The sequence below is a fragment of the Scatophagus argus genome, chromosome 21 (genome assembly GCF_020382885.2).
Source record: "Scatophagus argus isolate fScaArg1 chromosome 21, fScaArg1.pri, whole genome shotgun sequence".
NCBI classification, from domain to species: domain Eukaryota; kingdom Metazoa; phylum Chordata; class Actinopteri; family Scatophagidae; genus Scatophagus; species Scatophagus argus.
Genome location: NC_058513.1, coordinates 11,283,370 through 11,311,247, shown reverse-complemented (window position 1 = coordinate 11,311,247; position 27,878 = coordinate 11,283,370). Strand labels below are relative to the sequence as shown.

General features: G+C 40.5%; 1 protein-coding gene across 1 annotated transcript in view; it reads left to right on the top strand.

The window, feature by feature from the left end:
* The window catches only part of atrnl1b (attractin-like 1b), a 60,204-nt gene that overhangs the window by 14,607 nt on the left and 17,719 nt on the right, over window positions 1-27,878 (top strand). Inside the window, exons 16-26 of the mRNA XM_046376555.1 lie at window positions 102-315; window positions 431-622; window positions 4,718-4,951; window positions 6,002-6,139; window positions 8,434-8,527; window positions 14,717-14,769; window positions 16,634-16,728; window positions 17,057-17,135; window positions 19,264-19,421; window positions 22,206-22,267; window positions 27,152-27,230. Coding sequence (XP_046232511.1) covers window positions 102-315; window positions 431-622; window positions 4,718-4,951; window positions 6,002-6,139; window positions 8,434-8,527; window positions 14,717-14,769; window positions 16,634-16,728; window positions 17,057-17,135; window positions 19,264-19,421; window positions 22,206-22,267; window positions 27,152-27,230 — 1,398 coding nt within the window. The remainder of the gene's footprint in view (window positions 1-101; window positions 316-430; window positions 623-4,717; window positions 4,952-6,001; window positions 6,140-8,433; window positions 8,528-14,716; window positions 14,770-16,633; window positions 16,729-17,056; window positions 17,136-19,263; window positions 19,422-22,205; window positions 22,268-27,151; window positions 27,231-27,878) is intronic.

Genomic DNA, 27,878 nt, shown 5'->3' with positions numbered 1-27,878 from the left:
TCCTAGGTGTAAACGTAGTGGCCATTCATTTCTTGCATAGCATAATGGAGGAGAAAGGGTGGCACAGTTTTTTCTCACGTTTGAATACCGTGTCTCCACAGCGCCTGTCTCCCTGGGTGGGCCTGAGGAAGATAAACGTGTCATACTGGGGTTGGGAGGACATGTCACCCTTCACCAACAGCAGCCTTCGCTGGCTGCCTGGCGAGCCCAGTGACTCCGGTTTCTGTGCCTACCTGGAGGAGCCTCAGGTGTCAGGACTTAGGGCCAATCCATGCACTGCCACTGCCCATGGCCTCATCTGTGAAAAAGCTGCTGGTGAGAGACACACATGCATGCTGTACGCTGGATCTGTTTGGCCAATAATTTTAACATTACACAGAAATCACTGTTTGATTTGAAGAAGACTCATTGCCCATTGCTCCCTGTCCAGGAAACCCCAATCAAAGCTCTCGTCCATCCTGTAAGAAGCCTTGCTCGCTGCACACCAACTGCGCCAACTGCACCAGCCAGGCCATGGAGTGCATGTGGTGTGGCAGCGCACAGCGCTGTGTCGACTCCACTGCCTATGTCATCTCTTTTCCCTATGGCCAGTGTCTGGAGTGGCAGACTGGAGATTGTGTGGGTGAGTGTCTTTTACTGAGCTTAATCTCGCAGAGGCATCTTTGTAGTGTGCAGTCTGGCATTAACTTGGCCGCAATAAGCTTTCCCAGATTGGCTTCCGTAAGCAGTCAATATTAATCAATGAGAGAAATGTGGTAAAGGGAGGAAAATGGCTTAACGTGGAAGGTGTTTGTGTCAGTGGGAAAATGGTATTTGTTTCCTGTGATTGGCTTTTGAGGCTGTTTTGGGGTTGTAATGGCAATTTGCTCTCACCTTAAATGTTAGATTTCCCCATTGGCCGTTCTGCAGATGGACTCTTTACCATTTGCTGGCTTTAAGTAGTTTAAAGACTGTCACGTTTGAAGCAAGACTCTCAGAGATGTCTTCAAATATCTTCACTTTGTGAGTGAGAGGGAACATAATGGTATACATAAAACCCATGCTGTATTGTAATATGTATGCTACTGTAGGATTTAAGAACAGAATCAGGTGAGATGTTTTTAAAAGTAAAAGAAAGTGGGAAATGACTTCAAAACCTACAAAATACTTAGAAACTACAACATATGTAAAAGCCCATTTCCGCTCTCTTTGTGCTTTAGGGAATAAAACTACTATTAATATGCAAGCCCCGACATCATTTTACAATTTGTAGCCTATTTATGTTTTCTGCTCATACCAGTGCATGCAAACACAAGTAAACAGCAGCAGAAAGAGGGATTTCTCATCAAGGTTGGGCAGATAAACTATATGGGCAATAGTATCCAGACATACCTTTTTATGGGGCTGTTTTTCAGGGGTTGGACTCAGGAAAATCTAATGCTTCAGTATACCAAGACATTTGACTTTGTGGCAGTTGTGTCTATTCCAGTATGACTGTGTCCCAGTGCACAAAGCAAAGCTCTATAAAGACATGCTTGGATGAGTTTGGTGTGGAAGAACTTGAATGGCCCACACAGAACCCTGACCTCAACCCCATTCAGCACCTTGGGGATGAGCTGGAATGGAGATTGTGAGCCAGGCCTTTTCCCAATACTTTTGTCTATATAGGTATGATAATAGGCTAAAATTCAAACATGAAACTTATGGAACACTAAAACAGATCTGCTTCCTACGCTATTCTGATTTATCATCACATTCATTCAAATGTGATTTAAAGGAGTGCACAGACACACAGAGGTAACAAGCGCCTTTCACCTGAAGGTCACTGTGGTTGTTCAGGCTGTTCTCCTGCCTGATGTATGAATTATAACCGTAGTTGTGTCAGGTGGTAAAAATATCTCAAATCAGTTTGGTGTGTAACAACTTTAGGGAGCTGAAGGGTACAGTCTGAAATTCGTTTGTGTCAGCTGGTAACCCAGAGACATTTCTGTACACTGTGGATGTTTGTCTTGAGAAATTTGTCCTTTTTGGCGTGAAGGACAGAGAAGGGTATCTTTAGAAGTGCTTTCTTCTTTTTAGCTGTTCTGCTCCTTCGCTACTTAAGGATTGAATTTTCCGCACCTACTTTACTTCTTTGCTCCTCATTTTCAGTGCACTGAGGAGTGTGTTTTATGCTGAGTACATTGTATAAATGCACATAAAACCTCAAACCTAAGATAAAGTATTCAAGAGTATCATTGCCTGCAGGAGGACCTTGAAAGGGCAGACTGTGATTTATTTGTTGCTTTCAGTATAGAACTGTCTAATTTTGCACATCTGACTTTAGACAAGTAGTTATTATTTGTGTTGTTTATAGTTGGTTGTTTGTTGCTTTATGGCCTTCAACAGCATATCCAGTGAGCTCCACCTGTGATGTTTTGTCATGATTTAAAGCAACATTTGTCATCTGTTGATTGCAGAGTGCATTGAATGGCGTGTCTAGACACAAAAAAATTATGATTTTGCTTTTCTGTCTGTTTCATCGCAGTGGGTCAGAAATAAGCAAATCCCCTGAAGGTACATTTAGTTCAGTCAGAATTTTAAACGCACAAGGTCAAGCTGTCGTTCCCTTTTTCTCCTAGCATTTTTCTCCTTGATTTGATCTTTTACATCAGGATTGGCCTGCATGCTGCGTGCTTCACTAGTTCAATTCCTGCAGTTGTGAGGTGAAAAAAATGATTTGATTCAATCAAAAGGATCAAATGTGAGCATCACATACAAAATAAGCAGTTTAATCTGTTATCTTTGGCTCTGTGGATTTATAATTTTCTGAAAAGAAATATGAATTGATTAACTGAGAAAGTAATCCACAAAATAACTGATAACAGTGTTAAAGCAAGAGGAGCATCCTCTGTGCAGACCCAGTCATACCAGCGTTTCCCACAGAGACCACAGTAAGTCATAATCAGTATTCAGTCCATTGCTTTCCATCTTGCATCATTCCAGAGCTGTAACTAAACCTTGAGTGGGAGACATTGATTAACACCTTATCCCTTGGCCTATCAGTGTAGTACTGTGAATAGCTGTATTTTACACTTAACTTTTGTCAGGCACAAAGTCACAGACCACAGTCCTGCGAGACAGACAGACCAACAGATGTGCTGCCAGGATGTAAGGTTAGCTAGACAGACAGAAGAGGGTGAGATGCACAGAAGGTACCACATCAGCTTAATCTTACTGTCACTGCTGTGACCAGAGAAATCATTCTGCTTCATCCACAGTTAGAGTAATTAATGGAAAGCACTGCTCAATGCTCAAGAAACAACTGGAGTTGAGGAGAGAAATGAGGTTTAAGTAAAAACAGTAAAGCTGCAATTGAAGATGTCAAATTCTGTGTATCTGGGTTTGTGAGTCCACGTACTGTAAGGGATACTTGTTGATTTTAAAGCAACATTTTTCATCTGTCGATTGCAGGATGCGCTAAAGGAAACGTTTAGACACAGAAATATCTGATTCTGCTTATGTTGCTGTGAGCGAGGTTGTCATTTTGATCGTCATCGTCGTCCTTGTGGTCTCTCAGAAATCCAGTAAAACACTTTGTGAGCAGTGAAACAGCCCACAAACATAGGTTTAAGTCTGGGAAATGGATATACACTAAAGCCACTATATATAAAATCTATTACAGGAGTGAAGATAATATTTGCTCGGCTGAATGGGGTGGGACTTGTTTACCTGTATAAACCCACTCATAATCACCACCCAACAGAATCCAAGCATCAGATTTAGTTGTTCCATGATCACAGGCTTTGATTTTTCTGTAAAAACCCAATGTGAAATATTTTGTTGTTGTGGCAGATTTTGTATGTCAACATGCTTTTGTGTTGTGGCAAGACAAGTGTTCCCTATCCAGCTGCTTCTTTTCTGAGAATCTGATGTTCCAGAGAAATCTGCCACTTACGTCCTGTCGTCAAAACAAACTTAAATGGCCTTACTTTGTGCTGATTGCCCTTGCGTTGTCATGGTTTCACATCCATTAGCGGAGTAGCTGGAGATTTGTTTGACATAAACTGAGGTAAAAGCACTCAGTGTTTGTCTCCTTAAAATAGTAGTGGCACCCTCATCCAGCCCCCTCCCCCAACCCAAAGTGTTTGCCTGGCAGGCAAGTGCCGACGCTGAAACTCGTCAAGCAATTTAGTGGCCTGAAAGTTCGACTCCAGCTGACAAAGCGACAAAACGACTCCCTCGGGTTTCTGAGTGTAGAGCGAGGTGCCACTTCATACATCACATTTAGGCCTTTTATTGAACTTTGCACAAATCACAAACTTTTTGCTGGCCCCTGTTTGCAGACGCATTTTTCGGTCTCATTCTGAGGCCTTTTCCCCTCTCAGTCAACTGTTCAATGCTCAGCACTCGCTCCTTATCAGCTCTTATATCTGTTGCCCTGACAGCTTTCTAGATGACCAGTTTGTCTTTCAGTACAAAGCACATTAATGCTCCTTAATCTACACGTCCCACTGAAAGCTAATAAATGACCGCAAATGTCTGAAATCCTACAAAACAAAAGTCTTTTCTTTGTTGCGGCGCAGTGCAGCAAAAATGTTGAAATGAAAGTGAAGGCAAAATGTGGCAAACGAAGGACTACAAACAAAGTTAAATTTGAGTTTAAATCATTTTGAAATCTAGCAAAGGAGTGTGACAACTATGGACGCCGGTAAGAAATACAACACAGGCTTCTCACCCCTCATCTCTCCCTTTTTAGCCCAGAACTGTTCAGGCCTGCGAACATGTTCCCAGTGCTTGGAGCAGCCCGAGTGTGGCTGGTGTGGAGACCCCAGCAGCACGGGGAAGGGCCTGTGCATAGAGGGCTCCTACCGGGGTCCAATGAAGAGACTGATGAAGCAGGGCCAACAGGTCCAGTCCCAGGACATGATCCTGGAGCCGGGCAGCTGCCCCAGAGAAAAGGGTTACGAGTGGGCCTTCATCAACTGCCCTGGTAAGGGATCCACTTCCTGTTCGGATTACTGAATTTACAGGTCATCTGTCATGAGTGTATCTTCTTGAGGGGTTGTTACCTATTGACTGTCACGTTGCCTTAAGTTTAAAAAGATTCCCGTTACAGCTTCCCTATGCAACTAATCCGTCCCTGTGGACTCTGCAACCTTATGCTCACGTGCCATTTAATTCCATCATCAAGCCACAGTCCATACAGCCATGCCATGTAAGATGATAACACACTTGGTGACTCAGTAGTTGCAAAGTGAGAGGCTTTGTGGTATGAGTAACATTTAAAAAGTAACTTGTAAAGGGCCTTGGTGATATTTTGCCTTATTATGGATATAAACCTGTTCCACAGCTTCACATACATTGATGGAAAAGGCAGTGGGTAGGAGTGTGTTTTTAAAGTGCATTTTTGACTCACTGGATTGTGGTGAGTGGCCTACCATCATGCAAATGTCGGTGATAGAGGTAGTCTGGTACAACCAAGCGCAAAGTTGGAACTAATTATAAAGATCCAAAAATCAAAAACAACACAAACACTACGTATTTTTATTTTTGTTTTGTTTTTGTAATCTGTATTTACAATAAGATACTTTGGTTTGTTAAAAGTTAACAAAGCAGCCATTAAAAAATACTTTTAAAAGGCCAGAATGGTCAAATAATAATTAATTTTACATGGCAGACACAACTTAATGCACTACTGACAGATCTAATGTGTCTGTTGCCTGACGAGGACGCAAAAATAATAATAACAAGCATAACCTTAAGTTTTGCTGGGCTTATGTCAGATTAAATAGTTTGCCTTATTGTTTCTTAAAAGCTACAGGGAATGTTCAAAACGATTGTATTATGTAGACAGCATCTTTCTGCTGCGTAAAAAGACCTTCTTGCTCAAGTCAAGTTGCTCAGTGTGCCCACATTTGAAATTTCATACTGACTTTTTTCCTAAACTGTCAGAAAGGCAGTTGCAGAAGGAGGAGGGAGTGAAAGTCACTCCCACCATGCAGTGGCATTAATCCATAACCTCTCTCTGTTTCTCTCACAGCATGCCAGTGTAATGGCCACAGCACGTGTGTGAATGGCAGCGTGTGCGAACAGTGCCGTAACCTCACCACCGGCCCCCACTGCCAGACCTGCATGCCTGGTTACCACGGAGACCCAACCAACGGTGGCAAATGCCAGGGTGAGTTATGGTGCACACATGAATGAATACATGAATTGATTCGGACTGATCGTTTTAGTGCTGCAGTCGACTGATGTACCCCGACCTCCCCTTTAATTGTCTTCTTAGCCATCCCTTAGTATTTCGTTTCAGTCAACACATCAACATAAATTTTAAACAAATACAGCAGAAATTGTATTCACATACAAAATGTCTAAATAAAGAGAATACAGTGTTTTGGGACTAGAACTGCTCTATGCAAAAGGTAATTAATATTTTAGAGGAATATAATCTTATTACTGAATTCTTATCAGTGTGTTGTGTGATATAGTAATACAGCATCATAACCAATAGAGGGCACTGTTGTGCATTGATTAGAATTGGTGACAGTTTTCCTGTCCTGTTTGGTCAATGCAAATAGTACTTCATGTGCTTGTTTCTTAAAGTGTTGGGGGAAGAAGATGTGTTTTGGTTTGCTTTATTTTTGCTGTGACAACTCAACTAAGCTACCACTCACACAAAAGGTGATAGTGAAACATGGAGATGAAGTGTGTATTTCTGGCACTGGAGTGAGTGTAGAGCAGATGTGGCGCACTGTGAGAGCTGCAGGTGAAGCTGAAGGTCAGATACTGAGTTCTTGTATTACTGTGGTTTTCCTCAACCCTGCTTTGTTGAAAATAGAAATACGTTTACATTGTGTATCTTGATCTCTGATGTACACGCAGACACATGCATACGGGACTGTGCAGCCTTGCCAAACATTAACATTACAAACGAATGATATGAATTCCAACAAAAATATCTTTTTTTTAACTAACATCCAGGTTGTGGTTTCCAGGTTTTCCTCTCTGCATATAAAACTGTTGTGATTGAGTTTCTTGCACAAAATATGATGCAGATTTATTGTTTCCTGCTCAATGTAGAATAAATTTTCTTGAGTGACTGCAACCCATAATTTAAACAGCACTTTTATTTTCAAAGCACATAATGCTTGCTGATTTTAATGTGGAGAATGGGTGCAGACATTATGTTGTGAGCGCAGGAACAAACATGCAAACAAAGATTAATTGACCGTTTTTGCATTTGATAAGTGTCAGAATCCTTTTATTAGCGACACTGGAGACTGACTGAAGACTGGCAACCAAGGGATTTACCCACACTCGTCTTTTATGAGACGTCAATCGCGTTCCTGAGAAATTACATGGAGGCTATTGTTTGAGTTGGAAGACACACACACACTCACACACACATGCACACACCCGGGAGCTTTACGGTCTCCGATACGATCTGTTAATGCATAAGCTATAGCTGGAACCTGTTAAGTGAAACTACTCATGTGAGCGTCTGTGAAAGGAATAGTCTTCTTGTTCTTTCTGAGCCCGAGGACCAAATGACTCCAAATCAATATGTACTATTACTGCATGCAGGGGGATCCGTTGCATATTTAATGTTTGTGTTACGTACAGTTGGGCACACAGTACAATTAAATCACCGTATCACCAGCTGACAATTACAAGAAGCACAGGTGAAAGTGCTAAAAGCAATCCTGTCATCTGAAATATTCATATGTGCCATCTTGGGAAATGTGCTCAGAAGGTTTAACATTGGGAGGGGAATCTGTGTCCACTGACCCTTCTGTAATAACCCTTCTCAGTGTTTTAAAGCTCAGTCAAGTGAAAGGAATAGGTCGCGTTTGTGTGTGTGTGTGTGTCTCCTGCAATGCAAACCTAAAAAAGGCTGCTGCAACAGAAGCACTTCAGGAGCAAATTCACTCATCTTTCACACATCTATGGCTCCACTGTTTGTGTTCCACGCCCAGGTGCCTCGCGGGTATCGTGATGTCCCATCTAGGGAATGGGGGTGAGGGTGGGGGGTTATTTTTCTGCATTGTGTATCAGATTTTTGAAGTTCAGCCAGTCTTTTGGAAATACGCTTGTTTACCATCTTACCCAGGTCGATATCAATTTCATCTCAGCGTGTTCAGTGCAGCAGAAGAGATGTTGGTAGCTTAGCTTAGCACAAACACTGCAGGCGATGGGGAACTGCTAGCCCAGAGCATAAAATTGGGTAAAAAAGAAAAAAACAACAGAGATTGTGGGAGTAGCAGGCTTTAATGTCCCCACCTGGGATTGTCAACTCAAAGATTTAAACTGATGTCACAACACAAGCAGATACAATCCAAACCTTCACTTTCTCCACATTTTCGGTTTTGCTTATTTAATATTGTCTCTGCCCCCCCTTTTCTCCCCTTGTTACACCTGTTCTCTCCCATTCCTCTGTCTTCTTCCTCGTCTGTGTTTTGTCGCCCCTTCCAGCCTGTAAATGTAACGGCCATGCGAGTGTCTGCCAGGTGTTAACTGGCAAGTGCTTTTGTACCACCAAGGGGATCAAAGGAGACCAGTGCCAACTGTGAGTACCCCAACCACATGCTTACACACACACACACACACTCACAACCATGAAAAACAATTACATTTCAGGCTTTTAATGTTTCAACTGGTTGCGTTTTGAAGCATTTTCTGGTGGAGCTTCTTATTAGCACCAAACTACGTCGTGCAACACAGAGGTCAGATGAGAGAGATGCCATCTATGTTCCAACCAAAATTCTCTTTCTTAAGGAAATGTCAATCAAAAATGCGTCTCTGGGCTGCCTGTCACCGGGCCAGTAATCACTTGGGTTGGAGCCCTGATGAAACGCTCAGGGCTATTTTAAGGGAAACCCATTTTGACAAGGGAGACAGATGCATAAGGGTTGGTGTTATTTGCCGTTTATGATATTTTGCCCAGAATAACCTGAAAAAGGTTCTGCGATTATGGCATATTTATGATCTGTGTCAGAGGTTCAAAAATCAACCTGGAGATATTAAAGAGGATTAATCCAGATTCATGGAGTCAGTCTGTCAGCCCCTTGATTGTGAATCAATATAATTAGACAAAAAGATAAAAATGCCAGTGAAGCCAATGACATCACAATGGATGTAAGGAGACCCAGAGGAGTTATTTGTTTTTTGGGTTTTTTTCATAAAAGACACTTAATATTTGGATTAGATAGTTCTGTGTAGCTTATTGGAGTAATTGATTTTTTTTGCTATGGGAGTGCTGCCATTGCCAAGTCAGAACGATACTTGAAAATAAGTAAATTAATGCAGTTTAATTTGAAATGAAGTTTATTTGACTTTGAGCCATGATTTTCAGTAACTCTTTTGTTTTAATTATGTAACAGACGAAAGTGATTCATGATTTTCACGATGCGGTAATGATTTTTGATCACAGTGAGCAGCCCCTCTCGTGTGAAGGCTTGGATGTTGTATTGATTCGGCGGCGTAAAAACAGAGAACCAGCAGTCGACATTACATTGGCCAGAAGCTCCACCTCAGACACGATTTCTGCTGATGCTGTGGATTCCCACGTTGTGCTGTGGGAGGAACATCCCCACTTAGCGCTCTGCTTTCCCAGTGATGTTTTTAATACCCCTAATGCAAGAGTTACGTAGAGGTCACTGGCAAAGATGAGTGCATGTACACTCACCCACACACGTGTTTTCTCTCCTTCTCTGAGATCACATGTCCTTAAAATATTCCTGACGCTGTGTGTTTGCATCAAAACATGCATCCACTTTTCACAATGTACAGGTTTTGTCATCTCCACTTGTTCAGTTACACGTATCACAGTCACACATTTCACACCCTGTTTATCACACTGATACAATTGAGACATCTCACTGAATACAATGACAAGACTTTAGTCAGCAAAAGTCATATGCAGTCGTCATGGCAACCTTAAAGGTGCCCTGTGGAGCTTTCTTACAAACAAACAAAGGTTTCCTGAGGTATAGCAAACATGTTAAACATTTTGAATTCTGGATTATTAACATATATAGCTAATCCTCTTCTTCCTCATATTCATGCAAAATAAAAAACAAGTAACTGGTGACTGACCCATATGGGCTTTTCAATGGCTGATGCTGATGCCAGTATTTAGAGAGCAGCGAGGCCGGGGTCATCCTGAGCAGAAACAACCACCATGTTGGGGCATAAAAAGACAGTTTCTCAGCAAAGTTCATCTCTTGGAAATTACAAGGGAAATGACATCAGTCCATGGTTACAAATTCACAACAAGCTTGATCAGTGGGTGAGAGTACGTGAATATGATGAGAGTACAAGAAAAAGAAAAACACAAAGGGAAGTGCTCAGAGGGAAACATGGCTGGAGGAGAGCGAGACCTCTCCAAAAGCTTTCTGTTGACTTTGACAGTAAATAAATGACACTTTGCACAATTTTCAAAATGTCACATTAATTTGCGCCACCAGATGGAATGCAGTACAATGGAGTGCAACACTTGAATAGCAGGTGGCTAACAGCTGAGAGTAACGACTTTGTCTCTACTTCACAAAATCGAAATGAAGTATTAGAACAGGCCGAGCACCAGCAGGCCAATCATCATCAGCCATTTAGAGGGAGGATGTGCTCGTACAGATCTGGAGCCAGCTATGGAGAAGGTTTCTGCAGCCCGTTACCGATTATTGGCTTAGCATTTAGCAAGCAACATAAACCACTAGAATATGTTGTTAATTCAGTCTCGTTTGCAGACTGTAATTCGATTAGCATTGTCATTATCAACAGCTTCTCTTTCAATGCCGACTTCGATCTCAAAATCAAGATGCTCTTTCACATTCAAACATGTTAGAGTAATCAAGTAATCACTTTTTTCCGGTGTAATCTAATAAGTGTGCCTATGAATTGACTAGCAGCTGGGGTGGGGTGTTTGAGGTTCCCTTTTCGTAATTCAATTTCTGGTATCTCGTTACATGTAATCACTGTCACCCCAACCGCAGTCTGGCATGCACTCGCACTATACCCAGCAGTTAACTTTGAACAAAGACCTCCACACAAGGCTACTGTGTCGTTTCAGCAGCGCTCACAAAAGCACACACGTGCACGCTTTCACACATGCGTGTAAGCGCAGCCACCGATGCCATTAGGACCTCTGAATAATAGCTGCAGTAATGAAGTGAAGGGTGCATCAGTGCGGAATGTAATTGTTTTTGAAAAACAATTGATGAGGTCTGCACTGCGTTACAGTGATGAGTCAAACAAGAGCGGTTAGGAGAAATATTTGTTTATTACAGTCCTCATTTGGATGCACACATCATTGGAGATTCTTCCTGTGCTGGAGGTAACCGCTGTGAGAGTTAGTGCACGTGTGTGCTTGCTCCAGCCTGCATACAGTATGTGTGAAGGGCATTGCATAGGTTCATGGCACATTTTTTCTCTTGGTGTGTGTGTGTGTATTTTAAATCACAGAGTGTGCGCAAGCACACACAAAGGTTCATGTGTAGATCAAATTAAGATACAGTGCAGGGGGATCGCCTCAAGTTCAGATGTGTGCACGCATGCATGCAGGTGTAGATTAAATTAAGATACAGCGTGGAGGAGTTGCATTATACACTTCACGATGAGCGGTTCGTGTGTGTGTTTTGCCATCTGCAAATGCCAGGCAGCTGAAACGCCCCAGGAGTGATGTTCTGTAAGGTTCAAAAGCCTGTGGCAGCATTTGTCCTCCGTCCTTTGTACCGTAGTTAAAGAGCACTTCACCCTGTCCTTGTCAGAGTTGGCTCCTCCCGAGCTCGGTGTCCTGTCCCCATCAGATCATTCAGAGCCCTCTTGCTTGTTCTTCAGGACTTGCTGGTTTGATATGGGTTCAGAAATAGCCTCAAAGCAGGGGTTTATTATGTATGTACCCCTGTGTGTCTGGGACATGACAGCGTTAAAAAAGATGAATAAGCATAAGCAACACGAAGAATTTATACTTCATTTTTTTAAAAGAAAATTAGAGCTAAAATATAAGTTCGACTTTCACAACTTTTTTTTTTTCTGTCAGTATTTCTCCTCGATGACATTTAAGGTGTTAAAACACGTCAGATGTGTTACCTCCACCCACATCAGACTGACATTTTTTTGTGTAGCACCTTCGTTGGTGACACCGTCTGTCTCGTGAATGCAAAATGCTACAGAGCAACCGACGTTGCATTATTTTTAGAGGCCCAGTCATCCTCATTCGCTGTAACATCACCAGCCGCCACCTCCTCCTCCTCAGCGGCTTTCGTGTCTCTCGGTGGGTCTGCCCCCTCGTTCCTCACTCTGTGTCCTATCTGACCGTCCCTGATGTCCACATCTCAGCAGGTTTAATTTTTTGTCCGTAACTTAAAGCAGCCATGGTGCAAAAAGTTTTGTCTTGTATGTTTCAAACTGTCACATCATCTTCACTTTATTAGCGGTTATAGCATTCGTGTGTTCTTTCAGGAGAGGGACGACATCACTGTTCACGGTGAGTTGTCGAGCATCGTAATCCGATGAACACCGCCATATGTTCCACCTCTTCCTCCTCCTCCCCTTCGTATGGGCCTTTGGAAATCCACAAACCTGATAAAACACACTAATGCCCACATGTATCCTCAGAGCAGCCAATGACACTCAGGAACAAATTATTTTGCGCAGCAGCACTTCATTTTGAAGTCAGACTACTTTGGCTGATGCCACACTATCTCTGTTGTTAAATGAAATTTGCGCATTGTGCTCAGCTGCAGTCCTTTGATCAAACTGCGTGACCTTTGCAGGACCTAAGAAACACATTCACACCCTTCAGAAAAAGTCTGCAAATGGTTGCACATCCAGTAGAATCGCAATCATGCAGTAGTGAAACACTGCAAGGTTTACAGCTGTGCATCTTTTCACTGTCTAGAATCAGTTAGTGCTTGTATTTGCTATTTTCGAGGACAGTGGCAGTGCCCGAGGCTTTAGAATTAGAGTGTTTTTCTACTAACGACAATGGATTGGAGGGAAATAGAACCCAGTAATTGTCCAATTTTCACACCATGTTTAGCCCTGGGTCAGGACCCTCATTAGCTGGAGTTAAAGATTCATTGGCCCCGGGCTAACAGTCATTTCACACTTGGAGAAAACACAAAACATGGGTTAACCACAGGGTAATTATGGTTTCTATATATGTATTTTTGGCGCTGTTGCATTCAAATTATAGTTCACTTTTTTAGTTTTTCTGGAAATTACTACTCTTTGTTGACTTCATATTTGTTAAAGTTTTATTGTCAGAATTGGAAAAAGTAATTTTTGCTTTGCTGGGTCTTTAAAGGGAAAATCAACCTGTATTTGTCACTGTGTGCCTCATGTATAAATGAATACTACATTTTTAAGAAAAGGTTTTAATATGCATGGAAAAATTTTCTCATGAAAGTGTGTAACTTTTTTGACACAGTGATTCCCAACCAGGTTGCAGAGATTGTAGAGTAGGTAAACACTGAATTAATTATTTGATTAAAAAAAAAATTACATTCACATCTTGACTCATCTGTAACAGTCAGTGTAGGTCTTGGTGCAATTAAGAGTGCATAATTAGTCTTAAGCAGTAAAGGGGATGAAATAGGCAGGAAAAGTAATTAGAACTGTTTAAGTGGACCACTAAAAATAATGTATTAATAGTTGGAACCTACCACCTTTGCCACTCCATGTGATTGAATGAATGCAACGCCGATCAATCCGATCTAAATGCTTACAGTTCAATCAGATAACAATAATAATGTAACACTACTATATCCAGATTTGGCGATGAATACATCAGACATCAGTAACATCCAGATGAACATGTCTGCAACAGAAAAGGTGGTGTTGATGAAGGCGTACTTGAGATCACTGGGCCATGCCGTGGGGCTACATCACACTCAACACTGCTCTGACAGGCTGAACATGATGAAAAATTTTTCATTTTCATTGAACTTGAACTTCAATAAGATGAGGTTTTGGTGTCATGTTTGGCTTGGGTCAACATTTCATCCATCCAGTGGATACTCAAGATCAGGGTTTCCCCCATCTTTGTGAGTATCTCCCAAAACCTTGCTATGAACTGAGGGGAAAATCAAAAGTAATGGTGCAATCATTTTGCAATCAAAAGTAAACAAATCACGTGCTGCGAGCTTTGAGAAGATGTTCACCCTGAGCTCTTGATTATCGAACTTTGAGTTAACAAACATGAGTGTGACACAAAGATAAACTCTCCCTGGGCTGTTTTGAACTTGGCATTCCCCGCTCCTCACCTCTGAAACCTGAATGAGCACGCTCTTATCTAATCCATTCACTAAAAAATGCATTCACCTCCATTGGTGGTTATTCTCGATTTGGCTTTCACATCTCAGTTTTTTAGGATTATGTATCTCAAATAATCAAATAAGAATTCGTTTACATAAATTGAGTTGTTTGCTGCGAGGATTTTCAGGGATTAGTCCAACTTAGTCATTGCTTTTAGATGCCACACACTCTGTGCTCCGTCATCAGGTGGCACATAAAGTTTGTGTCGTGTCACTGTGTTGCTTTGATAAACAAGACTTTGAGAGAGATCTAATTAACTTTTGCAAACTATCAGATTATTTCCTCCTTGTCAGAAGTAAGAGACTTGATGAGGCGCCAACAGCAGGAGCTAATGCGCTGGCACTTGGCGCACACTGCTCCCGATAAGAGGCATTCTTGCTCTCAATCTGTTAGCGCTCCTCTTCATCTTGTTCTCTCCTCTCTGTTTTCTTCACTGCAGATGTGACTCAGAAAACCGTTACCTTGGCAATCCACTCAGAGGAACCTGTTACTGTGAGTAATTCTGCACTGGACAGCTACTTGCTGGAGAGGCAGCTCATATGCACACACACACACACACCTCCTTGATTATTCTTGGCTATGCTCTCTCTCTCTCTCTCTCACTTTCCCCCTCTCTCTCTCTATCGCTCTCTCTTTCTCCCCCCACTTCTACACTTCCACTCTTCTGCTCAGGGCAGATGGAGCATTTTAGCACTTTGGCACCAGGGGCGCTTGTTCGGTGACAGAATGACTTGTCGTGAAAATGTCAAGCGCATCAGAATGAGTGAGTGATTGAGCTAATCAAGGAGACGGAGGAGTAAAAATTCTCCACTTGTCGACTCACTCGCTCAATCACCCACCCACTCATTCATTCATTTAGAAAGTTGACTAAATGTTAGTTTGACTTGAGTGCAGAGTACACGGAAAATACATCAAGGTGAGTGATGCATTATGGAAAAAAAAAACCTCACAAAGTTCACGCCCAGTGCAGTCAAGTGCCACCAACTCTGTGTTCCTGTGTGCACAGCGCGTGTTGTTTGTGCTTTGTGTGTTTATTTGCATGATGCGGTGTCCTTCACGGTGCTGCAGTACGTCTCTCTTTCAACACTGTGCTACTGACAACAGAGCCTTTGCCAAGGTTTTGTCCCTTTTTGAAATGCCGTAGCCTGACAGCAGGCTCGACGAGTGGAAGACAGCGACTAAAAGCCTGGAGCTTGTTTTAACCTCTGCACACCACTGGGCGTTTTTCTTGAGCTTTGTTGCTCAGTGTTGTAAACATGACACTCTTGACTAAAAAGTCACTTAGCATGGCTTAACATGCTGCACTCATTATCCAGCTACTTTGTTGTGTTTAGTAACTGTCTTCTCACTGTAACTGGTAATTTTGAGCTCACTTCTGTTAACCCCCCTAAATTGTTTGTGTGATTAAAACCCTTCTACTGTCATACGTAACTGCTCATGAAGTCAAACAGAAAAGCCTCAGTGTGACATTGAAAAATCACACACAGTCGTCCCATTACAGTTTTGCTTGTGTTTGTGGTTTGTCACAGCCACGTACACACAAATATCCGCCATGATATTCAACATTTTAAAGGTCAGCAATGCAGAACTGCTAGAGCTCTACTATTTAAAGTTTGAATCAAGGAATCAACACGCCATTCCACTTCACAATTTGCCACGCCCACACAAAATGATATCCACCCAATTTGACCCGAGCTTAAGTGAAAAACCATTTTAGTCTACACGATTGGATTCATACAAACAGCTCAGACTCTGATAAATTATAACGTCTTTATTTATTTCATTCCTATGCCAAAAAATGTCCCTGCTGGAAATTAAATCATCTGCTGCTGCCCTTGTACTCGCAAACAACAAATGAAACGTCCGTGATCCAAATCCAAAATGTAATTGCCAGTCTGAATTATGTGTTTATCCATACTTTACACTCCATCGACATTTAATGCATGTCCTGATAATTGTGTGTTGTGAATTCATGCATGACCACTATTAGTTAATAATTTGATATTTCATTAATCGCTGCAGGGGAATTTTTGGAGCTTGCTGTCAGGGTCAGGTATCCCTACGTGTTCTCTACTTGATGAGAAAATTGTGCAGCCTGATTGCAGTCATTGGACTTGATTACAGACATTTTGATTTCACTTGTCTCCATCAGTCAGTCTGTTGCTTTGGAAGTTTCTTTTCATCATATCACATAGCATATCTCTGTATATTTATGCTGTCATAGTAGTCTCATAGTAGTGTAAGCCACAGCAGGCAACTTAGGCTGCATATTTTCATAATTATTTTTTATGTGGTGTATTGTTGAACCACAGGAAAGGATGTAAGCCCTTTTTTCCCCTTTTGATTTTCTGAATAGACAATCTCCTCATCGACTACCAGTTCACCTTCAGTCTCATCCAAGAAGATGATAATCACTACACTGCCATCAATTTTATGGCCTCACCTGAGCAGGTAATCATTTCAGGAAAAAGTTCAACAGAGTCAACAGGAACAAGTGGTACCATAAATTGATTTTTTTTTCTGTGAGATCTCAGATCACACGCTGCCACATTTAACATCGATGATCATTGATCGGTGGCTGTTTCTCAAGCTGCTGGAAAGTTCCACTAGAACCCTGGAACAACTCACTAATTGTTTAGAGCTTTCTGAATCCTTTTCTCAATCCTTGTTCAAATTCAAAACATCTCTGCTTTTAGTATGAGCTTTCCTTTGTGTGATGGTCTTTTTTATCGTACATTTGACTACAATGTTGTGGTGTTTTTATCTTCCCTATCTGAAGGCTAACAAGAACTTGGACATGTCCATTAATGCATCCAACAACTTCAACCTCAACATTACCTGGTCGGTGGGATCAACAGGTACTTTTACTTGCAATCTCTTAATGTGTAGTAAAAAGTACTTCTGTTTTTGTCCTTGTGTTTGACTGGATGAGGGCCGAACTGTGTATGCAGCCCATTGTCTCATATTATTTATGCATCAACTCTAGTCTTGACATAGGGGATTGAATAATCATCCAATTTCTAAGAAAGTTTAGTTTTTTTTTTAACCTTGTTTCGTTGCATTCTAAATCCACCCATTGGTTTGTGGAAATGCATATTTCCATTTCAAACACTGTCTTCTGCACCAATTTGTTGAAAAGAAAAAAAAACACGTGTGTAATAAAATAGTTATGCAGTAAGAACACTTTTTTATGTACAAATGGCAGAGGTCACAATCGCTATTAGAGATTCGGGTCGCAGGGTATCAGAATTGTAAAATTGAGGATATTGTCACAAGTCACGTCATATTTGGATGTTACAAACATTCATACAAAAATATAACTGATAATTTTTAGCTATGGAAGGTCAGCAAATACTATACAGCAGATATTCAGAATTACCTCCCATTGCATCATTTGCTACTGCAGGAAAATGACACATGCTCAGTTTGTTTCCAACATCAATTAGAAGCCATTATCATCCACACAGGGCTGTATACCAACAGGTAAAATCCACTCTCGTCATAATAATATATTCTCTCTTTATTTATTGTCATTTCAGTGCCAGAACATGGGCATTTAATCATGTAAAATATTCACTGAAATAATAAAATGCATGTATGCAATGTTCAAATTGACTTAAATATTACATTATCGGTCAGAAACCCGACTGTAATAATTTCTACTTATTTTATAATTACCCGTGATGATTAAACAACATTGTAAAAGCTTTTTAGTTGCCAGCACATTTACTTAACTGCCATTTTAGGGTGTCTGAGGCTTTGGAGACTGAGTTTCTAATGCAGAGGATCTGCTTTAGGTTAATAATCATTTTGTCAGTTGGTACAACAGGAGCAATAATGTACTCTCTGTTGTTAGTGTGTACTGTGTCACTGTTGAGTGGATATTATAGGCCCCCTGAGGAAAGACACCCAAGGACACTGCAGTCGTCCAGTCCTGCCATTTATCTCCTGCCCTCCCCTCCTCTCAAGTCATCTGCCACTTTCTCCATCCCCACAACAATGACATTTACCAACCACTAAAGCACGTTAACCTCCTGTGCTCCCCTGTGCCACCTTAACCTTTTCGGAGCACCGTCATTAATATTTGAAGTTGGGTCCCCTTTCCCCAGCAAAGATATTGTGTCTCAGAAGGAACGGGAGCCTCTCGACAATCGACAAGAGCGTGAAGCGCCTTTGGGTGGGAGGAGGAGGGTGATTTCAATTAAGATAAACATGCTCACGTAGCCACACTCAAGCTGTCATTTTCACTTCTTTTGTTTCAGAGCTGTGGTTTGGAATGTCAATTTTGAGGACCCACTGACATGAGGAAGAATAAGAAATGACTTGAAACATTTAGATAGACTGAAAATAGACTTATTTTTTCAAGGGCTTTGATGGGGAATACATCATTTTTTATTTTATGAAGAACATATATAAACAAGACGCTCTCTAAAGTTAACTAACTCAGTTTAAACTCTCAGATATTAAATGTTTCTTGTTGATACTGAACATAAATTGACACAAACAAGTGTTTATAATAGACAATGGCTTATCTATACGGATTTATTTTTCTTGCTCTCAAAGAGACTGCATTGGCCATAAGGGCATAATGCGCTAAATTTTAGGTCTCAGATATGCTAAATGCATTAGCTGATGGTGCCGATATGGATTTAGATGATGAATATGACTCAGTCATGACCTATGGGCAGCAGCACATCAGTCCCTCTTTCAAACTGTGCTTTTCTCCCACATCCATTTAACAATAAAATATGCACAGCATGTATAATTACACAATAAAGCTCTACGCTGTGTTAGGTCAACCAAAAAGAAGTTTAATGCACTTAAGACATAATGATAACTGCTTATGAGAGCTTTCCTGTTGTCCCAAATGGCTTGATAAAACCATTAATGGATTCATAATAATATGTTGCAACCACTAAAGCGCCATCTCTGCATGTAGGTGAGCTCTCTAGCATTGTGCTGAATATGAAGTCTTTTCCCCGACAGCTGGAACCATTTCTGGAGAGGAGGTGCCCATCGTGTCCAAAACTAACATCAAGGAATACAGAGACAGCTTCTCCTGTGAGAAGTTCACTTTTAGAAGCAACCCCAATATCACCTTTTATGTCTATGTCAGTAACTTCTCATGGCCCATCAAGATCCAGGTAAGGAGTGTTTTATGACCCGGGATTGACTCAGGTGGTCTAAACCTAATCTCTGTTATATGAAATGTTATCCTTGTTTTCCAGAGTCCAGGGTGATTTCAAGTGCCCTTTGTTCTAATTACTCATGATTAGTGTGCATAGGTGCACAGCTGTTCTTTAGGTGGCAAAAGCAAAGCACTGTCTAACCATTTATTGCCCTCTGTTTGAATGGAGACGACTGATTCTGTGTAGTGAAAGTACAAAACATTGAAAAATTAAATATTATTTGCTTGTTATTTTGGGATTTGCAGGAAAACCACAATTAAGCTTTTGACAAAAGTATTCATAGTTTAGTCTTACAGGCAGCAAAACTAAAATGGGGTTAAGGCCACACAGTGCTAATGTGACTGAAACTGAGAGACACAAGGCCGTTACCCTTTCAGATATAGGCAGTGCTGTTTGAGCTGCGATTATGACAAACAAATATGATCAAATTGTGTTCCAAATTTCAACACTTTAACTCGCTCAAAAAATACCACCAGTTCCCCTATTTCAGCAAGAATCAGCAAGATTAAATTTCTAAATAATAAAAATAAAATAATGTAAAATGTGTCCCTAATAGTGACAAACCCACAGAGTATTATCACCCACTCACCCATTCCCTCAGCCCTGTGGAGGCTGATGGCATCAATCAGTGTATTGTTTTGGTTTTCATGCCCAAAACGTAGCTCTCGCTGCTCTCGCTGCTCTCGCGGCGTCCTTTTTAGCTGCAGCAGACAGCTGTGTTCAGCGCAAAAAGCTCTAAAAAGCAGTAGGCAGGCAAGGTTAAGGACTAGCTGTTGAACATAGAGGAGAATGTAGCTGCTAAAGAGCAGGATATTTTTCCACAGGAGCTGATGGGGACCAAAATGGAGCTAAAAGAGTGTGAATATTTTTACATTTGTTCTGGCCCACTTTCCACAAGGTGGGATTGCGTATAACATCTTTGGGGTCAGTCCATCTACAGAGCTGGCCCGGTAATAGTTCTCTATTCGATTTCCAATAGTGAATAATTTGTGGATGCACTCAATAGCTTTTGTGTTCAGGGTTTGAGCCCTTGGTATAAGCATTAAATATGACGAAAGATAGTGAAGGGAGGTCTTGAGTGAAGATTTTTCTGTGCCTTCACTCCATGTCTGTTCAATGTAATGGAAGACCATTTGTAATGAATGTACAAATGATGGCTAAGATTGATGAATTGAAATCAAATTGACCTTAAACATATTGCTTTGACCTCATATTATGTGAAAAGCAGGGTTTCCAGCACTAAATAGAAATGTCCCACTCACCAAAAAAGCCTTCAGAACATCTGTGTAATGTGTGATTTTGTGTCACGTTAGCCATGTCAGTGAGCATCTCATTTCAGATCAGCGGTTCTCATTTTCTACTGAAAAAGTCACAGGTAGGAGAAGTTTGCAAAGATGTCGAAAGAATAACCGTTTTGTGAAGACTCCGTCCTGCTCAATAACCTTAAAAATGCACGTAGTTCTTATCAGATCACTGCTCTCTGTAGGTTGTCAACTACGGATAATTGAGCAAGGGGAAAGAGGGGTACTTTTCTTCTTACCACCTCCAGTGGTAAACTAGTGCCTCTGCCCTTTTATTTAACAAATAGTGTGTTTGAATTCTGCACTGCCTGGGCCTGGCCATTAGGTTTGACGATAGGACGAATGCATCATCTGTCAGTGATAGATTGAATCACCAAAATAAGTACCTTTTTGAATATCTGCCTCATCAGCATTCAAAGCATCAAACATGATGCAAATAATCTACCTCTAAAAGCACAATTTGTACCCTGTCCCAGACCCTGTGCGCTATTAACAAGAAGAGGCTCGATACTGCTGCAGATGCGTTGTGTTTGTGTGTCTAAATGCTTTCAGGGCAAAATGCCTTCGAAGCGTCTACAGTAGATAATGACCTGTCTCCATGATGTGGCCTATCAGATGTGATTTAGCTCCCAGCAATGTGTGCAACCCCTTTTTTAATGAAGGTGAAAGATGTTTCTGACCCATTATACATGTACATAATCTAATCAGAAGAGATACATTATATGTTAGTCGCCTCAAGCAGATGGGACATTGTTGAAAGTAAAGTTTAGAATTGTAAAATATTAATATTTAATGTTTTATTTCGAATTTGATGTTTAATCAAAAGCAAGTAGCTCTTGCTAGTGGTGATACCAGAACAAAGTTATTTAAAACATCTAAATAAGTTAGTATTTTTTCATCTCTGGCCTCAAGTCATTACACAAGAGCTTGGTGTTGGCCCAGAATTAGGCATATTTGAGTCAACTCATAAAAATATCAATAGATGAATGTTTCATATGATGTGAAACATTAATGAAAAATGATTTTTTTTTTCATTAAGAGTGGATTGTCTGCAAGGAAAAAGGCCTGCTTTTATCTTGTTCCACTAAATAGATTTTTTTTTTCACACAAGCAAAAGCAGAAGGTCCTCCAGACAGTTTTTTTCTGTGGTCTTTCAGAAGCTCTAAACGCAAAAATGAACTGTTGACACCACGTCGCATTACCCCTGTCACAATGTCACAGATCAACAGCTCCATCAGAATGAGTGAATTCCTCTTGGAATTAAATTATTAAGAGACAATTTTATGGAAATATACATATATATATATATATTGTATATTAGAAGTGACTGAGAATGCTTCAGAAGCCTAATTTATCTTTAGTATGGTGAGTTAAACCTGTGTTTATACCATGGTGTGTATTTTTAGTCATTTCTCATTCTCTTCTTTTTCTCCAATAGATCGCCTTCTCCCAGCACAACAGTATCATGGACCTTGTCCAGTTCTTTGTCACCTTTTTCAGGTAAGTGAGTCAAATATTTAAGCGACTTAAATGTACACATTTGGCCATTTGTTTTAGCTGCTAGTGTTCAGCAGTTAAGAACCGTTATCCAGATTTTGACTCAACACCCTCTTCACTTTCCACTCTTCCCTCTTGGGGCTTATTGGGTTACTTGAGCCTGTTGAACCAGTTCTTTTTAGCTGGCCACATATAAATGCTTCTCATGTCTTCAAGGCAGTGACTTTCCTTTTTTCAAAAGGCAAATGAACCTCCTGTAACCATTTAAATAGTTGCATATTGCTCTGCAAAGGCATCTAAAGAGAAGGCACAGGCGATCAAGATAGGAGCGCTCTTAATGATTTTTCATCCTGAGAGCTGCCATGGAAATCTTTTCTCATTGAAACGTTTAAAATGAGTCAATTGAGTTGTCTCAAAAGCACAGCAAAGTCTGAATATATTACAAGGATGTGAGTATAATTGGAAAATTTATGCTTTAAGTTAGATACTGGCATTTATCTAAGGCTTCAAAAAATCAGTATTCACGCTCTCAAAGGAAGAGCAAGATTCGCTTGCTGTTGTCGTGCCTATAAGCATCTCTAATCCAAACACAGTCTCACAGGTTATAGGCTAAATCTTCAGCTTTCAGTAAGTGAAATTTGTTGTCGGAAAAGAACACCCACCCTTTACTATAATAAAAGAACGAACTCATAAATGACCTATAAGTTAGCTATTAAAAATTTAGCACCCTAATAATTTTTTAAGCACTATGTCCATAAAGTGCTGTCCCTGCAAAATGCCTCGACATAAACGATGCTGCATTGGTATGCAAGCATATATAGTACAATGCTAAAAGACCTGCAGTCAGGAAAGACTGATCTAAATTGTTAGATTTAGATTTTGAGACGCATGAACAAGTCTGTAGTGGACAAGTTGGTTTTAATCATGTATTATGTTCATACCCAGCTCTGATGGTCTCTGATACGAGCTACAATGGTGCAGTTTCTGTGTCCAGGTGTTGTACCCAGAGTAGCTGATGGAGTAACATATTATCTGTGTAGCTGTCAAGGTGGGAATAGAAGACAGTCTTTGCCCAAGGCACCTGCCCATCATTGCCCAGTCCACAATAACTTTCCCCCAAAAAGCTGTCACACAATCAGTTATCTTCTGCCTCCATCCTATCAAATTACAGCTGAATAGCCAAATTCAGGAATTCTTGCAAGGAAAGCGGAGAAGGACAGAGCTTATTTTATCTAAAATGTGTCCCACAGCTACTTGCATCATTCACACAGGAAACCATGTAAATAGGGTCACAGCTTGGACACAGAAGATAAGTTTTGAGCAGTTTTTGAACTGAAAGAGTCTTTTCGAAATGACGAATTAACACTTTACATGTGCCCAAAGCACTGTAATCTTTTCTCTTAGAAAATTGAATAGTATTTACAAAACATGACTTCCTTTTGTAATTTGTTTTACTCAAATTTGAAAATTTATTAAATTCTGGGGTTGGAAATCAACCCCAGCATTCACACAGCAGATAGCCTTTTTGCTGTCAAATTTGTGCATTGCACTTTTCTTTTTTTTTTTTTTTGCCTTTTTTAATTGCTGTGTAGGTTATACGATTTCTCTCTAGTCTTTTCTACATAACGGTACTTTGTGTCCAGCTCTCATTGACCCATAAACTCAGCAAATAATAAAAGACCCTGGTGCAGTTGCAAGGCCTTGTGAGCATGTGTGGGAGGTCTGAAGGGGGTGAACCTGCGGGAAACATAATCAGCCTGATGACAAAATGTCAAATCACCCCACAGGGTTTCCAGACCTCCTTGTATGACAGATAGAGGGTGAAGAAATAGCGGCAGGACTGGAAACAAGCTCCATTTTCTCCTGCTTTTTTTCTCCTCTCACTTAGTCACGTCAGTTTTATTCATATAACACCAAATCACAACCAAAGTTATCTCATGACATTTTTCATATAGAGAAGGACTAGACCATGCTCTATATTTTACAGAGATCCAGCATTCTCTCATTAGCAAGCACATGATAACTGCCTTTTGAACTCAGTGCTGCTGTCTTTATTTATTTATGCAGATATCTCCTCACCTTTATCACTAGAATCCTTTCAGACCTTTCAGACAGCAAATATTTTTTTTTCCAATTTCAATGTTGTTTTTCATCTTAGTGACTTCATAAACAATATTTACTTGCACAGCACTGCCTGAGTTGTAATCTAATTAGAGTCTGATTGTTTTACGCATTCTGATTAGATGCTGTAGAAACTCTTTAATAGGTTGCTGCGCTGTAGTTGCGTTGGAACCCCAGGGTCGGAGTTCTATTAATTAACAAAATCAAATTAATTCCAGTCACGTGCGTGTGCATGTGTATGTATACGCACATTCTGCCATATTTCCTCAAATAGTGACCAGTGTCTTTATTTACCTCAACTGAAAAAGGTACTAGGCTTTTATATGAAGCTGGCTTAGACTTATATCAGAGCCAGGCTTTTATTTCTTGTAACTTTTTTTCAGAGCTGACAACCTTGCCAACATAGCGAGTAGGTCTGGGCTATTCTGTTCCAACGTGGTACGATTTACTTTACCATACCATACTGACGTGTGTACACTTGCACATTAATGTGTCTTTACACTATATTACACCAGATATGTGCCAGTATGTCTTAAGAAATGTGCGTGCAAGCCTTACTGATTCCTTATGAACTTCAACCATGTAAATGCACAAGTCTAAATATCTGAAAGAGGTTCAAGGTTATATTTTGTTATTCTGTTTATTTTTAATCCTGTAAGTAATAGTTAGGATGTCTTCTTATTTAGTATGTTGGAAGTGCTTTTTTTTTACAGAGCTTCTTGTATTACATTTTCATCCTTTTAGCTGCCTATAAAGCCTGTAGAAAGCAGGTATAGATATTATTGATTGTTTTCCCTTGTGGTAACTCTAGCATTTTGCTGTACGTAATTGAAAGACAGCAGTGCTGAGTTCAGTTTCCTTTCTGTCAGTTCATTGTCCTCTCTGAGGCCAATTTTCTCATGTTACACATTATGTTACATTATCATTGTCATGGTTGTATGAGGAGCAATGGGAGATCAGTAGTTAGGAAAATTAAATTAGAACGTGTGACAGCTTTCCTCGTGATTATGTTTTGGTGAGTGAAAGTTCACCCCTGCTCTTATTAGATCTACTAATCTTTCATATTCACAAGTACTTGTAAGCAGACTTAAGACCATCTTTGTGTAAACAATTTTTACATTTGTCCTTCACCACTTTAAGCAGTTAGAACATGAATGATTGCAAAACTCCTTTTCATAACGGCAAAAGGTACGACAAAGTGGATTTAAGCTTCTTTTCTGTCAAAAATAGTGACTACGGAAGCCAAACATCTGTCCAGGGATTTTTGTTACTTCTGCCACATGAAAATGTCATTGAAGCCCACACAACACTCTCCCTCATTCTTTGTTATCTTCAAAGGTGTCTAAGATGTTGCAACAAAGAATAAAAAGAGTTTCCGAGCTTGTGCACCTCTAAAATAAATCTGCTTGTGTTGACGGGATGTTTGAAGCACAGAGTTTCCTATCACTCAACCCTTTTAATCCCACTTTCCTTCATTTTCTTTGCCCAGTGGCCTCCTCTTTTGCTTTATCTGTGTTTGAGAAGCTGTATTTTCCAAGTGTTATCACCTTCCCCACAGCCGTTATTGACTTCTTCAGAGATCCTGGCCAATGGATCTAGCAGATGTGGCAGGGAAACTGAAAGCCTTTTCAAGTTTAAATATCTAACAAATGGGCCCATAATATCTGAGCTGGTAATGTGTCTCTGGTGAAATATGCCAGATTGCCCATTTTAGAAGTGTGGCGGGTCCCTAAAGACGAGGGCTCATTGATCATATTACAGCACCTGTTTCAAATCCAAATCTGAGTTTCTTTGTTCCTGGACATCAGGAACAGTGTTACATTTGTTTCTAATTTTGTGGGTGGAGAACAATTAGAGGGATATGAGCAGTTGGTTGAATTTAAATTACACTGACTTCGATGATTGGTGGTTTGTTTTTTGCTGCTATATGTTTTAACTACAGCGCATGCAAAGCAAGTTAGCATACTGTAGGTGTCTAAAACATGAATGTATTCCCTCTTTGATACTAAATACCCTGCGCAGACAGATGAAACATCAGCCATTTTTTAAAACACTTGTCTTGTCTTTAGCGCATAATAATCTTTACATTCTCATCTGTCACCAGGATAATGAAGTGGAAGCTCTCAATCAGTCATATTTTTCTATCCCAGTAACACTCAGACCCTGCTGAATTTCCCTTGACTAATGATTTTACTTTGGGTTATTAATTGAAGTAATCGGCCAAAATACTCAATCTGCTAAGAAATGAATGTGCTGCCTCTTCATATCATCTCCCCTGATTGGTCTTTTTGGAAGTTTGACGGAAACTTTGGATATTCAAGTACACCTTGTTTCATCTGGTAATATTGTAGTTGTACGAATATGCAAAGAACACACTGAAATATAAGTTGAGTAAAGCCAAACTGTGAAGTAAAGAAAATATGATCATTTGCATGTTTAAACAACACAACTGCATGGGTTTGAATGTACCTAACTTGTTTTTAAATTTGCTGCTTCTCTTCTCTTCCTGCAAGAGAAATTATATCATGGAGTAGTTTTTCTTGTGTTCATTTGGACACAGTGAATACTTTCTGAAGAACTGTCTTAAGAGAGAATGTAGAACTAGTGAATAGCTTTTGAAGGACCCAATGTGACACAGCAGTTCCCACAAGATATTAAAATGGAACTCGCATGCAAAGAACATATGTGGGTACTTTTTTAACGACAGCTGTGATTAGTTGTTAGGAAGACATCTTGCTTGATATTGTTCCCTCTCTTCCATTCCAGTTGCTTTCTATCACTACTCCTGGTGGCAGCAGTGGTGTGGAAGATCAAACAGACCTGCTGGGCTTCACGAAGGAGAGAAGTAAGTCCATGAAATAGTTTCTTTGCTCAGCGTGATCATTCCCCCAGTTTGTCTTTTCTTAGCAGATAAATCTGTATCAGATCAGAAGGAAAAAGAACACAATTAGCAGTGTTGTATGGGTCTGAAAATAATAACATGAAGAAAAGGAGATCTTGGAAAATGAATCTAAAATACATGTATTTAGAAAAGTCAACTTACATACCAAAAGACAGAAATATTTGCTGTTTCAGACTTTTGGGTTAAATTTCAAACCATTTAGCACTGTCGCCTCGTGGCAAGAGGGTTCCAGGTTCGAATCCCAGTCTGGGCCCTTCTGTGTGGAGTTTGCACGTTCTCCCTGTGCCTGCGTGGGTTTTCTCAGGGTACTCCAGCTTCCTCCCACAATACCAAAAACATGCACATTAGGTTAATTGGCTACTCTAAATTGCCCCTAGGTGAGAGTGTGTGGTTGTCTGTCTTTGTGTGTTGGCCCTGCGATTGACTGGCGACCAGTCCAGGGTGAACCCCGCCTCTCGCCTGTAGTCAGCTGGGATAGGCTCCAGCTCCCCCGCGACCCTGACGGATAAGCGGTATAGAAAATGGATGGATGGATGGATTTCAAACAGTCCTCAGGAAGAGAGAAGAGTCGTCAGAAAACAACAGCTGTTG